Here is a 15,212-nt window from a genome sequence, read left to right as displayed (position 1 = left end):
TTGTTGCCAGTACACGATGCAAATACTAAGCTAGTACGTTAAGTTGTGTTTCTGAAATAATTGTTCAGACATGTTCGGCCACTGAATCACTCAACCTGAAAATGTCACAGGATCAAATATCTTTCTTTCTTGAATTAGTCAAACGATTACATTATTTTCTTTCTCGGGGGATGGTGTTTGCTTTTTATAGCTTTGCAAGAACATTGGCGGGAGGGATTTTCAGTTACCCTACTCAGTGTTTTCTCCTGTTAGTAACCATGTATGTTGACAATTGTAATTGCGCGTTCTTTTGAGGTCTAATAAACTATGTTGGAGTCATTGTATAGTATTTGAGAATATAGATATATATTTGATTTTTGTTGCATTTAACAATTTTTTTACTTTCTAAGAATACCTAGATTTTATAGGTATTTACATTTTTTATATTTTTATAGTGCTTTCAATTTGTTTACTTTTATTCAGGATGGGGCTAATGAAGAGCTCTTTAAAACAAAAGTTTGGGATTTTAATACTATTTAAGGCTCTTCACGTTGATTTACTTATTTTCCTTGAGCAAGCTATTTTGTCTCCTGTGCTCCAGCTTCCTGGTAAAGGTCATCTAACTACAGACCCAGTTCCTTTTTACAAATCCTTGTGAAAATTTGAAAAACAAACCAGTTAGTAGAAACTTGGAAGGTTTAACATTTTCAGATATGCCTTCCTAGGGTGGACAATTTGGAATTTTCTGAATAATTTTCAGGAATGTAACATTTGGTTGGGAAGAGTGGATCCAAGATGGGCTACATGAGTAATATTTGAACTTTTCATAGAATAAAACAAAGCAATGATGGAGGAATGAAGAACAGGCAGGCTTTCTTAGGCTGTATGTTTTATAAGATTGCAGTAATGGCAGTTAATTTAAAGTCAGTATCAAAGTATTTGGGAATTTTGGGATAGCTTCCAACTGAGATGTTACAGATTGCATATACATGAAAACCTGCTCACCATGCAAAGCATAATGAAACTACAGTGCTTTCCATTGTTTCTTAGTTTTGTCCATTTCCCCCTATTTTTCTCTTTTTGTTCTTCCTCCTGAGAGTTATATGAGGATTTCCTGCCTTGGGACTCACATTTTATTTACACTCAATTCCTTATAAGTCTGCAACATATGACGTATATGCTTTTATGTCATAGTTTAGAGTTATAAATACCTTGTTTTGAAAATTATTGCATGTCATTTTCTACTGCAAATAATAAAATGTCAATTATTCTATGTAATTATCATGATTTGTGGCACTCGAAACAAAGTCTCGTGTATAGGTGCCCAATAAATATGAGACAGATGCTGAAAAAATGAAGTGAATAAAGAAAACAGAATTTCCAATCAGTAGGCCATCAAATGTACATCTGTGCAAATTTTATGGAGTGAGTGCTTAACATACGTAGCACATGGTGTAATACTAAGAATCAAATAAGTACACCACCACCCCAGCTTTTCGGGAACACACGGTTTAGCAAAAGGTACATATAACCTGTAACTAAAGCTTAAAATATGTTCAAAATACTTTAGCACAAAGGGAGAATCATGCCGCTGTGGTTGGGAAGTGGGAGGAGTGAACATTCTTTTTTTAATATTATTATTATATAAGTTACAGGTGTACAGCATTATAATTTACCACCTGTGTACTCTACAGAGTGGTCACCACCACAGGTCTAGTTACCATCCATTCCCATACAGTTGACCCCTTTCACCTGTTTTGCCCACCCTCAACTCACTTCCCCTCTGGTAACAACTAATCTGTTTTTTCTATCTAAGAGTTTGATTTTGTTTGTTTGTTTTATAGATTCTACATATGTGTGAAATCACAGCGTTTGTCTTTCTCCACCTGACTTACTTCATGTAGGCATAATACCTTCCAGGTCCATCCATGTTGTCACAAATGGCAGGATTTTGTTCTTTTTTATGGCTGCGTAGTACTCCATTATACATAAATATTTATCACTGGTTGCATTAATTGTTTGTGATTTTTATTGCACATTTGTGCAGAGTCAAATAATATCTGTTGCTCTTAAAACAGTATGTCTGAAGCAGTATAATATTGTGGAAGGATTATGGACTAGAGAGTTTGAAGGAACTTGTGTCTAATTTGCAGTTTATACCATCCGAGTCTGCATTTCCTGAGCATGACAATAAAATGTGCCACTTTATAGAGTTGTTGGGAGTATTTAACAGTAATCTATAAAGTAGGTTATGCAGTACTTTTTACACATTAAGTGTTAATTGAATTTTTATTTATGTGGACTTAAAATGCCTTGACCCTGTTATGGTGAGAATGATCATAGATTAGCTGTGCTTTTTAAAATATCCTGAACCTCAAAAATGAAGCAGCATAGTTATGTGAAATAATCTAAACAAAGTAAAATCAGAGACTGTCTTTTGAAACCATTTCTAGTTTTGTTTGATATTAGTACAAATTATTTATTTCCATGCATTTTTGGAAGTCAATTGAAGCCACGGAACTATTAAAAAAATGTATCAGGAATATTTAAAACACATTTGTGCTGATTAAAATAAAACTGTGTAAGTATGAAAACTAATAACTGATTCCAGATAAGTTAGGAGAAGAAATAAGGATCATTTGTGTAAAAATACTCAGCTATGGGAAATGGTACATTTACCTAAAGAAAGGACAGTAACATTTGAAAACAATTTTAAACACAAGTTGATCTGAGTCATACATCTTTACTTTCCACAGAGAAAAAATAATAAGACTGATTGCAATCAAGACTGTCTTGTGAGACAGAAAGAGGAAGGAAGTTCTGGTGCTTAGTGAACTACTTTCCTAAATTCCTTCTGGGAAATTATCCTATCTTTGTTGTTTTACAGATATACTTACGATTCTTGGACTATGAGATGCAGAATTCAAATGAATGCAAAAGGAATTTTGTGGCGGTGTATGATGGAAGCAGCTCCGTGGAGGATCTGAAAGCCAAGTTCTGCAGCACCGTGGCCAACGACGTCATGCTCCGTACAGGTCTCGGGGTCATCCGCATGTGGGCGGACGAGGGCAGTCGCAACAGCCGGTTTCAGATGCTCTTCACATCCTTTCAAGAACGTAAGAATCTCTGCACTTCACTGTTTATCCTTCAAATGTGTCCAATGATGCAAATCTCATAAACTGTTAATGGTGTTTTCTTCATGCAGTTTGAGCACAGCAGGCTGAGCCTTAGTAAGCTGTTCACATCGCTGAGATTCCCTTTCCTTCACTTTGGTCCAGGGACAGGAGAGTTACATATTACCTTTTGATTACCTATATCAGCACATGCATCATAGCCTTGCTTAAGACACTTCACACTATTCAATTGGGAAATGATGAATTTTGTTTGTCTTTGGTTTAGCTCTTACCAAGCTATGGAACTGAGGCAGCAGCTTCCAATGAAGTTTAAGTCTTAAAAACCTGCATAGAAATATTTGGTAGGTTCTCTTTAGTAAGGTTCTCTTGCCGTCCCATTGATTTCAAATAGGTCTGTGACTACAGAGCTCCTATTAAAGTAGGCAAAGAGGGAGAATTGCTTGGGAAGAGAGTAAATAGAAAAAGTTCCAGAAAATAGTTTAAACGGCTCAATGGATGACACCCAGAGTTATGGGCAAAGCACAGAAATTTTAGAAAATCATGTTCTAACAAATAATGAATTATATTAATAGATATATGTTTGAACTGTTCTTTAGAAGCTTTAAATAATTCATGTTTAATAAATTTATACAAATGAAAAATAAACCTAAGAAATTCAGCTTTAAGGAATCAATACTTTACCATTTGAAACTATACATTTTTTTAAAACAGAAAAGACAAAATGTTTTTGAAATGTCAAAGATTTATCAGTGATAGGCACAGCAGTCACTGTTTTTTCAATTCATAAATGTTAAATGTATTAGACGATTACTTTGTATCATAAATAAATAGTTTGGGCTTTAAGTTGCTCTTTAATTACCCAGTTGGAGAATTCTAGGGCCCCAGAAGTACTGAATGTCACTCAGTCTTTCTAAATCTTGATACCATCACAGAGTATGTTAAATCTCCCACCCAAGATTATTGCAGATTTCAACAGCATGTTGCTATCTATGTCTTTGTTTCAGGAGTTGATCAAAATGTTAGAACGAGTGCATCTTTATTTCAGCAAGGTATCTGGCCAAAAAACGCTCATCATTTTCTTGTTTAGAATTTGAAGAAATTCAGGCTATAAGATAGCACATTTGGTGTTTTCACCGATGATTGCTTTACCATATCCGGTCGATTGTGCCTTTGGTGAGGTGCAGAGTGTACCTTATTCAATATTTTTGTCAGTCTTGGATAATCACAGATTGAGAACTTTCTAATTTAACACATATGGAAGTTCTAGTTAATATGTTAGTTGATATAATCAAGTTTTTAAAACTATCACAAAAATATGCAATTTTTATCAAAGCTATGCCATAAAATGTAGTAAGGATAAATTAAAATATGTATTCTTATGTTTCATGTATCAAGTAAAGAAACTCTGACTCCTAGGACTTCCTAAGGTTTTATTGCATTCAAACTCAACATAAGCCAATAATTTTTAAAATAATTGACCAAAAATATCCAATGCGGTATTGGCTTATATTAAGGAAAATGCAATAAGCAGCTCGAAGAAGATACTCCTGTAGGAAGCTGCATTGGTCAAAATGCAAATGGCGTAGCCTGTTCTCTTCTGAGTGTTATTACTGAGGAGGAGAGTCATCAATTAGAAGAGGCTGACCAGGATGCAGAAGCATCTAGAATCATGGGAAAAGGGCAAAGGAGAAGGAATGTTTATCTTACAGATTTCTTTTTTTCAAAATGTGATAACTACCTTAGACTTAGGTGGGTGATATGGATTAATGTTTGAGAGGTCAGATTAATGTTTGTTAAATTAATTATAGGAAACTATTTGAGTGTAATTTAGGAAGAAGAAATGTCTAGATCATAGGAGCTGCAATATCCCAAAATTGAATGGGTTCCCACAGAGGATATTCCACAGAAGGATATATGAGAAATGGGTTCTCTTCGGGCGTGAAGGGTGTAGGGGAAGCGTCTAGGTTGGATAGGGGAAAAGGAAGACTAGCTGAGGTCTAAGGTCCCTTTCATCTCGAAGATTAAGGCCTGTGAGACTTTAAAATTCTGCTTATATAAGAAATGGTGAATTATATCATACTGTGTATACATCATTAGAGATATTTTTGAGCTAAAAGACAGAGTTTTCATTCTGTACTTAAATGATCTCTGGAAGTCATTCAAGTGGGTGAACTTTCAGTGACTAATCCAGAAGAAACAGGGTATTCTCCCTAAGAAAGCCACTTAATGTTCCTACACAGTGGATGGATGGTCACACTCATCTGAGTGAGTATTACGTAGCAGTTTCCGTGATTATCTCATAAATTTACAGGAAGCTTTGATGGAAACAAATGTATCCTCTGTGTCATGTTGCCTATGCAGTTTTGTTATGATATTTTGTTTTTTCTGCCTTGACTAAAACTGTGCAGAATTCTACTCTTACATATGCCTACGATCAAAGTCAGCATGTGATGGAGTATATGGGTATATAGACTAAGTATTTTTGCTTTGAAATCAAGGTATTCCCGATAAGAGATGAAAGGTTTCAAAACAACAGGAAGTAGACTTCAATCAATTCTTTTATTCAGAAGCGGGTGATTCTAATCTTTATTCCACATACACACACATAGGGAATAAAGATTAGAGATGTGAATCAATGACCAGCTTTTTCTTACTCAAATAATGAGAAACCACCTTGATATTTTTCTTGGTTCCTATGTTTATTAGATGGTATCCCCAGTGCAGTGTTGAAAAGTGCTTAGGGCATAATCAACACTATTCTAATATCTGTCAAAACGTCTTATATGAGGACCATAGGATATTTTTAGGAGTTAGATAAGAGCTCAGAAGCCATCTATTTCTATCTCAAACATTTTATGAATTCAAACAGGAAAAGAAAAGACCCAGGGAAGTTAACTGACTTTCCCTGAATACCCTCAACACCATGCTTAATGATTTGAAAACAGCACGGAGGCAAGAATGTAAGACCTGACTAATGGATGCAAGTGGGAATATATTTTCAACTCATTTTATTTTTACATTTGTATCTGAATAAATTACAGTAAAGGGAAAGGATGAGTATATAAGAGAGAGGCGTAGAAATTCTTACTATGAGTCATCCCACTTTGAGGTTTCACAGGCACCTTAGAAGAATTTTTAAAGTCTGGATTAAATGCCAACTTTTGCAACAATGAAAAATATCCTCTAATATAATGGGAGGAATATAAGATCACTGAATTGAGAAGTATTTACCTTCAACTGTGTCATGAGAAATAACATCTTCCCTAGATAGGTCCTATAAATAACATACTCCTGCCCCTACTGTCTTGCTAACTCTTCACCTCAGCCTTTTCTCAGCTCTGCCTGAGGTTGCTGCCCTGATTAATGGTATCACACTGTTGTTAAAAAACTGTTTAGAACAACTTTGAAACCTATCAACTAGAGAACAAACAATCAGCGTTATCACCAAATAGGCACTATCTTATTACTTCATTAGATTATAGTCTTTTTAATACTTCAAATGGCATTTTATACCCAGATTACTCAGAATGCTCAGTCCACTCTTAAATAATTTCTACAGTGGAGATGAACACGTATATGGGCACCCGAAAAAGACCTCAAATTTTTAGGTCTTAATTTTGGATAGTATTCTCTACGAAAGATGACTTATTTAAACTTTAAATATATTCTGAAATGAAGAGGAAAAGGTATTAACCACTGTGACTAATTTGCTTTCTTGGGTCAAAAATCAACAATTATGAGAGAGAATCAGGTTAGAAACACAGCTGAGGATAAAGAAGAGTGAATCCAACTTGAGATAAAGATGGAATAGTTTGAATAATTCTCACATTGATATTGAAAGTATGCTGTATTTTATTTTAGTGACTCAATTTAAGATTGCCTATAAGAATAGAGTTTTACACATTTGCATCACTTTTTATAAAGACGTTAGTCTTGATCTAAAAAATCATCTAAAATTTTTTAAATTGATTATGGTTAGTGTAATTTCAATGTTGAACATACTTACACATGAAAATGCATGATCAGTTATGATAGAACTGTATATTTAAGTATTGTATATGTATAATGGAGACATTAGTGAAATGTACCTCTTCACTTTGAGTCACAAGCCAGATTTTCTGATCCAGCCTTTTCCTGAACACACCGTGAATTTGCAGTAACTAGAATGAATGAATACAATAGTAATATCTCATTGTGACTTCTGAAGTTCTACGTTCAGCTGCTCTTCGGCTCTTATTTACACCATGATAAAATCTCAATCACTTAATGCTTGATTAATGGGCAGCATATTTCTGTTAAAAACAGACATGCAAGTAAAAAGAGATGAAAAGAAAATTGTTCATTTTAAGATGTGGGAATAATGTTTACAATAATTTGCTAAAATTAGATTATGTATTTCATTTCATATCAATTTATGGCAAAAGGCCATAGAGTCTAAACTACAGATTTATTTACAGTAAAGAAATATACTTACAGTAATATTTAATTTCAAAGAGGGGTTGAATTGAAGGATTCTGTGGAAGGCACAGAATCCTACAATATCATTTTGTAATTAAATTACATTCTATGGCAAAAGTTATTTTGCAGATGTAAATAAGGTCTTAGTCAATTGATTCTGAGTTCATCAAAAGGGAGATTATCTTGGGTGGACCTGACCTCATCAGGTGAGCTCCCCAAAATAAGGTGAAGCATTAGTCAGAAAGACTGCTGGCCTGGAAGAAGAAAGCAAACAGGTATGTTGTGAACTGCCTGCCTGTTACAGGGGCGAACTCTAGGAGCTGAGAACATCCCTAGCCATTGACTAGCAAGTAAATGGGGACCCCAGTTGTATAACTGCAAGGAACTGAATTTTACCAACAACCTGAAAAAGCTAGGAAGACAACCCTGAGAACCAGATGAAAACCACAGCCCCAACCGATGCATTGATTTCACCTTGTAAGATTCCAGCAAAGGATCCAGTACTTGGGCTTCTGAAATTGTGTGATAAAAATTGGGTGTCATTTTAAGATATTAAAATTGGGGTGATTGTTACACAGCAATAGAAAACTATTGCAGATGTTGGTACTGTATGTGAGATGCTGCTATAACAAATACCTAATAAGTGGAGGCAGGTTTGGGATCAAGCGGTGATCATAGGTTGGTTGAATTTTGAGAATAATGATAGAAAAAGCCTAAATTGCCTCAGACAAGTGGTTAAAATATACCTGGACTTGGAGGGCTGCCAGTGGGGCTCAGATAGAAGTGAGGAGTATTTATTAGAAACTGGAGGAAGGGCGATCCTTGTTTTGTAGTGGCAGAAAGTGTAGCGAAATTGTGTCCTGTAGGGATGTCAGAAGGCAGACTTGTAAGTGACTAACATTGGCTCTATAACTAAGTAGATTACTGAGAAAAGGGGTGGAGGTATAGCCTGGTTTCTCTTGCTGCTTATAGTAACATGAAGAAGGGGAGAAATAAATCTAAAGAATTATTAAACTAAAAGGAATTAGGACTGGATGGTTTTTAAAGCCCCAGCTTCTCCAGGTGGCAAAGATGTTAAAAGTTAGAAATGACACTGAAAATATGGCAGAGGAAAAAGGCTGAATATGACTGTATAACCTTTGCTCAGCCGTCAGAAACATCAAAAGATCTCAGTGTTTAGTAACTAAAAGGCCCGTCAAAGAAGAGGTTAAATTTGGACCTTATAGATCCTCTAAGTCAAGCTAGAGGGTTTCCAGGAGGGGAAGGGCAATGACCCTCAGCCATTACAGTGGTAACCAAGGGGAGCGAAAGGATTCTCTCAAATAGATTTATGGGTGTGGCATTTGTCTAAGAGAACAAAGCCCAGTGAATTTCAAGCAAGACCCACAAGGCTTTTGAGAAAATTATTTCAGCAGAAACACTGTCGGCTTGGACTGAAAGGAAAGGAGAGAACCAAATGAAAACAGTTATCAGAACCCTAAAACTCTAGTGGCCTGAAGCAATCTGATACTACCACTCAGCTGCATATACATGTTACTTTTCATGAGAAAAGAAGGATGACTCAGGGAGCAGAACTGAGAGCCTGGAGAGCAAAGTCCACAGCTACAGAGGCATAGTCCTAGAACTGGAAATAGAATCAAGAAAAATCCAGCGTTTACCCTGCTGGATTTCAAGACTGTTGTGGACCAGTGACTCCTATTTACTCTTCATTCTCCTTTGAACCAGAATCTCTGTAACTATTTTCTGATGCCCATCTAACCATTGTGTTGGGAGTTTGGGGAAGGTGGCTTGTCTCTTTGGTTTCATGGGTCCACTTGGAGAGGAACTGTACCTCAGGAACTGAAGTCCAGACTCCTTCAAGGACTGCCCCCAGGAGGCTTGTCTGCACAATATTTAGGTGACTTAGTTGGTGAGATTTCAGACTTTGAGCTGGTGAGATTTAGATGAGATTTTGGACTTTGAGTTGATGCTGTAATAAAACAATACTCTTGGGAGTCTTGGGAAAGTATGAAAGTATGGGTTCATTTCTGGGCTCTCTGTTCTGTTTCATTGATCTATGTGTCTGTTTTTGTGCCATACTGTTTCTGTTACTGTAGTTTGTAGTATAGTCTGAAGTCAGGGAATGTGATACCCCCAGGTATATTCTTCTTTTCAAGAGTACTTCGACTATTTGGTGCCTTTTGTGGTTCCATACAAATTAGAATCATTTGTTCTAGTTCTGCGAAAAATGCCATGGGTATTTTGACAGGAATTGCATTGAACCTGTATATTGCTTTGGGTAGGATGGACATTTTAACAATACTAATTCTTTTAATCCTTGAGCACGGTGTAGCTTTCCATTTGTGTCATCTTCAATTTCCTTCACCAATGTCTTCTAGTTTTCCAAGTACAGGTCTTTCACCTCCTTGGTTAAATTCATTCCTAGATACTTTATTCACTTTGATGTAATTATAAATGGGATTGTTTTCTTAATTTCTCTTTCGGATAGTTTGTTATTGCTATATAGAAGTGTACCAGATATCCTGGTTGGTCTGACAATACTCAAAAAATATTTATAATAATCTTTATGCCCTTTTAAAAGAAATTCTAAAGGTCAGGGATGGAAGAAGTCAGAGACATTATAAGCTGCAGCCAGTACTCCTGCTGGCCTTAAAGGAACACACTGCCATGTTACAGAAAGGGCCATGTGACAAGAGAATGATGGTGGCCTTTAGGGGCTAAAAATGTCCCCCAGTTGGCAGCCAGCAAGAAAGCAGGAACCTCAGTTCTACAGCCACAAGAGACTGAATTCTTCCAATAGCCTGAATGAGCTTGAAAGAGGCCTCCATGCTCCAGATGAGAAACCAGTACAGCTGCGTCCTTGATTTAGCCTTGTGAGATCATAAAGAGAGACCTCACTCAACCCAGACTTCTGACCTGCATAGCTGGAGATATTAAGTGGGTATTGTTTTAAGCCCAAAAGTTTGTAATAATTTGTTACTCAGCAATAGAAAGCTGAAGCATATTTGTTGTAATGATGGGTAATTTTTAATAGAATGGATAACCCAAATGCAACCTATATATATTACTTAATATATTGATTAAATATATTAATAAATATATTATTATTTAGTAATGTATTACTTTTCCTAAATTTGGTAGTTCAAGACATGTGACAAGATAGAATTGTAGGCGGTATAAGAAAAATAATCACTCCAACATCAGCTTGAGCTGATTTTGAGCAACTACTACTGTTTTACCTAGTCATTGATAAGTTTTCGTTTTTATACTTCTTTGTGTTCCTCCATTTATTCTGTCGTTCCTTCAGTGAACAAGGAAGTGCCCAGGCACTGATGGCATGAAGATGAATAAGAGGGTTGCTCCTCTTGAGGTGCAGCCGCACTCATTCAAATTGAATTCAAGTGTGTAACTCACTTCAGAAAACGTTCCCTTGTATCTGGTACTCTGTCCCTCCCGCCACACACTTTCTCATTTACTTCAGTAAATTACCCACTAAAACACTGTATTCTAAGAAGCCAATTCTCTTCTTGTATAGTTTTGTTTTGTTTTGTTTTTTTATAAATGTATTTGTTTATTTTGGGGTGTGTTGGGTCTTCATTTCTGTGCGAGGGCTTTCTCTAGTTGCGGCGAGCAAGGGCCACTCTTCATCGCGGTGCGCGGGCCTCTCACTGTCGCGGCCTCTCCCGTTGCGGAGCACAGGCTCCAGAAGTGCAGGCTCAGTAGTTGTGGCTCACGGGCCTAGATGCTCCGCGGCATGTGGGATCTTCCCAGACCAGGGCTCAAACCCGTGTCCCCTGCATTGGCAGGCAGATTCTCAACCACTGCACCACCAGGGAAGCCCCCTGTATAGTTTTTTTTCTCCAGCGTTTGTTTATACTAGTAGGATCCTTACTCTTCTGTCACCATAATTGTTTATTATTTCACTCTTCAGTTTTATTATCTTATCCTTTCTTGTCTGGAACACGGTTTGGCCTGCCATCTGCCTCTTGTATAGCCAATTTGCATTCTGTCCTAGGTAGAGCAAATTCCCCATTTTGTAATGCACCAGTAAAATTACCATATCACCTCAATAAACTAAATTTAATGGCTCCTAGAGGGAAAAAATGTATACAGATTTTAATTTGATTATTACTTTAAAAGTGCACAGAGGTCAGTAACACTCTGAGCAAATACACCAAAAAAAAGGTGGATAATAATCAACTCACAACAATAATATTTAATTTTCCCTCTAGAAAAATCTAGGCAAAACACATTTACAAGTTTGGGTTAAATGCTAAGATCAAAAGGCTTTATAGTCTGTATGTATTTCAGCAAGGAAAGAAAATCGTAAGTGCTAGACGGAGCAATGTGACCAATTACAGCACAGATTTAAATGTAAATTGACCTTTTATGGGTATAGATCTCCATGCCTCATCATTATGAATTGGTGTATTTTTAAAAGATTAAGACCACTTTATTAATACAGGAATTATTTACTTATATATGTCTTATAACAGTGTAAATACCAGATGGCATAGATTTAAATATCAACAATACACAAAATATGATGGGGAAATTGCTGACTATTTGTCAGGTTTGGGCATATCTCAATAAAGTAGACATAAAACACACCATGGGTAAGGGAACATATCACTATATACAAATATACAAAATTCAAGATGTATTATTATTTAAATTTTTACATTTAATTTAAATTAAATTTAAATAAAAGGGAAAAGCTGAGCTGGAGGACAATTAGCAACATAAAGGATAGGCAGTGGGCAAATATTATTATCCTGTAAAGAGTACAGATTGTATGGTGTGTAATCTATAAAACCACTGAATCACTATGTTGTACACCTATAACTAATATAATATTGTAAGTCAACTATACTTCAATAAAAATAAATAATAAATAAGCAACAATAAACAAAAAAAGAATACAGATTATATAAGATAATAAGAAAATGTTATATAACAATAGAAAATGGGGCAAATAAAGTAAACAATTAATTCATAGAGAAGCATAAATGGCCTACTGGTATAGGAAACAAACACCTATTCATATTAGTAAACAAAAAGACATAAATTTCAATAAAAATGAGACATCATTTTCATCTATCAAATTGTTTTAAAAAATTAGCAATGATGAAATACACAGTTTTGGAGATGGTGTGGTGAAATGAAAATTTATGTATGCTGGCAGGAAAATAAAAGTTTTCTTAATTTAGCATTATATATCAAAATTCTAAAACAGGTAAAAAACAAAAATAGAGTCTTACCTGTTGATCTAAAAAATGAATCTAAGAATAGATACCAGTGATGAGAATGTTTAGAATCATTTAAAAAATGAAAATTGCCTAAATGGCTTGGTTAAATGGTTCTTGAAACATGCCTATATTCTTGTAACTGCTATGATGATGTGTTAGATGGATACTGACAATGAAGTATATTAAAAAATAAAATTCTAAAAACAAGTGGCAAGCAAAACACATGTACATTACAAATATATTCTTGTAAACATGTGTGATAAATATTTAATATACAGTATCTATTATATATGTAATACATATGTGTAGTAGGCAGTGCAAGTAACTGATTATTTTTAGGATGAGCCTTATTGATTATCAGTATTTTATGATTTTTCTACAACAAAAAGTTGTTGTTTTAGTAAACATTTTAAAAGCAATAAATATAATTTGATATGACTTTCTGAAGGGATTTATTAAATCTAGGAAAACAAGATATATACATTTTTTCTTTTTTAAATTTAAATATATTTGATTTACAATATTGTGTTAGTTTCAAGTGTAGAGCAAAGTGATTCAGTTATATATATACATATTTTTAATCAGATTATTTTCCACTGTAGGTTATTACAAGATATCAAGTTATACATTATCTTCTTTATTGGGAAAATTAAGATTCATTTATGATTTCAGAAAATAATAATTGATCATTGGAGGTATTGTTGGAGGGGTGATAATTATGCAACAGCTGAGGATACCACATTTCTGTCTCATAACATACTCTTTTAGACTTAAGAGTCACTACAGCCTACAATAGAATTTCTCCACCATTTACCTTAAAGACACACTTAACTGAGGGCTGATTTACTGCATGGCAAATGCTGATGGCCAAGCTCACATTTCTGCAGGGTCCTTAGAACAGTAGAGGTAGAGTAGCATCAGCCCTTTCTCACAGGTGATATGAATAAATGTTTGCTCTGATATTTTAAACTATGTAAATAATTAGAAAATGTTGCTCTTAACACAGTTCCCAGCTAATTGTGACTCACAAATTGTCAGGGTGTCCTGGTTCCAAACTGTTGCTCTTCCACCTCAGAGATCTCTTTCTTCCCTTTTCCCATTTCTGACCTTTCCTTCCCCATTTTGATATTGTGCAGCCATAGCTACATCTGTGGAACCTAGTGGAGCAGGTCCTCTGATTACCCTGAGAAATCAGCTACAAGTTTTCCTACTGCTGCTATAACAGATTACCACTAACTTAGTGCCTGAAACCACACAAACGTATTATTTGAAATAGGTTTCCCTGGGCTGAAACCATGGTGTCAACAAGGCCACCTTCTAGGGGAGCTCTAGGGAAGAATACATTCCCTCACCTGTCCCAGTCTCTGGATTACTTCTATTCCTTATTCAAAGCCTGCAAGGTATCATCTTATCTCTTTTTACTACGTTGTTAAATCATGTTCTGTCCCTTGGAGCTTCTAAATTCCTCTCGTGAGGACGCCTTTGATTACACAGGCCCCTCCTGGATAATCCAGGCTAATCTCCCCATTTTGAAATCCTTAACTTTATCACATCTGCAAAATCCCTTTGCCATAAAAAGTGACATTCACAAGTTCTAGGAATTAGGGTGTGGACAAACTTGGGAGCCATTATTCAACTAAACACAATAGGTTAGATTTTTTTAATTATTATTAAACTGACAAACTCTTGTCTGAAATTATGAAAACATAACTTAGTTGACTTGAAGACCAACGGTTCATAAGCCAAATGGTAATCGTATATCTAAACACATGTTCCCTTCATTCCCTACCACTGAGTAAATATTCTTCTATATAAAGAAATTATTTAAAAATTAAATATCTTTGCACTACAAAAAAGGAATGTATCATGACGATATCAATATGTACTTTTTGGCAAGTATACACGTGTTTGGAGATTTTAAGATTGATGTTAATATTTTAGAAAGAAAATCACAAATCTGCCATTTGAAAAAATAATTTTTGTTGTTTAAAAAATATGAAATAGGATGAGAAAATGTGTAAAAGCATGAATTTGGTGCTGGTCAACTAATTTTTCCATTTTCCTACCTGTAACGCCTTGACATTAAACGTGAATTTTCCAGAAAATGAGGACTCATTACAGGACAGCTGTAAGTTGTAAATATATATGTCTAGAACGGAGCAAATAGTCAATAGATGGTTCTACTATTCTGTCTGTTAATGGGATAACAGTATACTGAAACTTTTTAGAGTCAGTAGTTTCTTACTTTCAAATATAATGAGGCTTTTGAGCAAAGGAAAATGATATAAAACTGTGTAATCTTTTTTTTTTTTTTTTTGCGGTACGCGGGCCTCTCACTGTTGTGGCCTCTCTCGTTGCGGAGCACAGGCTCCGGACGCGCAGGCTCAGCGGC

At 35.4% G+C, this 15,212-nt stretch overlaps 1 protein-coding gene across 1 annotated transcript in view; it reads left to right on the top strand.

Moving 5' to 3' along the window:
* Nucleotides 1-15,212, top strand: part of NETO1 (neuropilin and tolloid like 1) — a 92,974-nt gene that overhangs the window by 60,475 nt on the left and 17,287 nt on the right. The window contains exon 7 of the mRNA XM_007119844.2: nt 2,867-3,095. Coding sequence (XP_007119906.1) covers nt 2,867-3,095 — 229 coding nt within the window. The remainder of the gene's footprint in view (nt 1-2,866; nt 3,096-15,212) is intronic.

The sequence above is a fragment of the Physeter macrocephalus genome, chromosome 19 (genome assembly GCF_002837175.3).
Source record: "Physeter macrocephalus isolate SW-GA chromosome 19, ASM283717v5, whole genome shotgun sequence".
NCBI classification, from domain to species: Eukaryota; Metazoa; Chordata; class Mammalia; order Artiodactyla; family Physeteridae; genus Physeter; species Physeter macrocephalus.
This window is presented reverse-complemented; position numbering and strand designations above follow the sequence as displayed.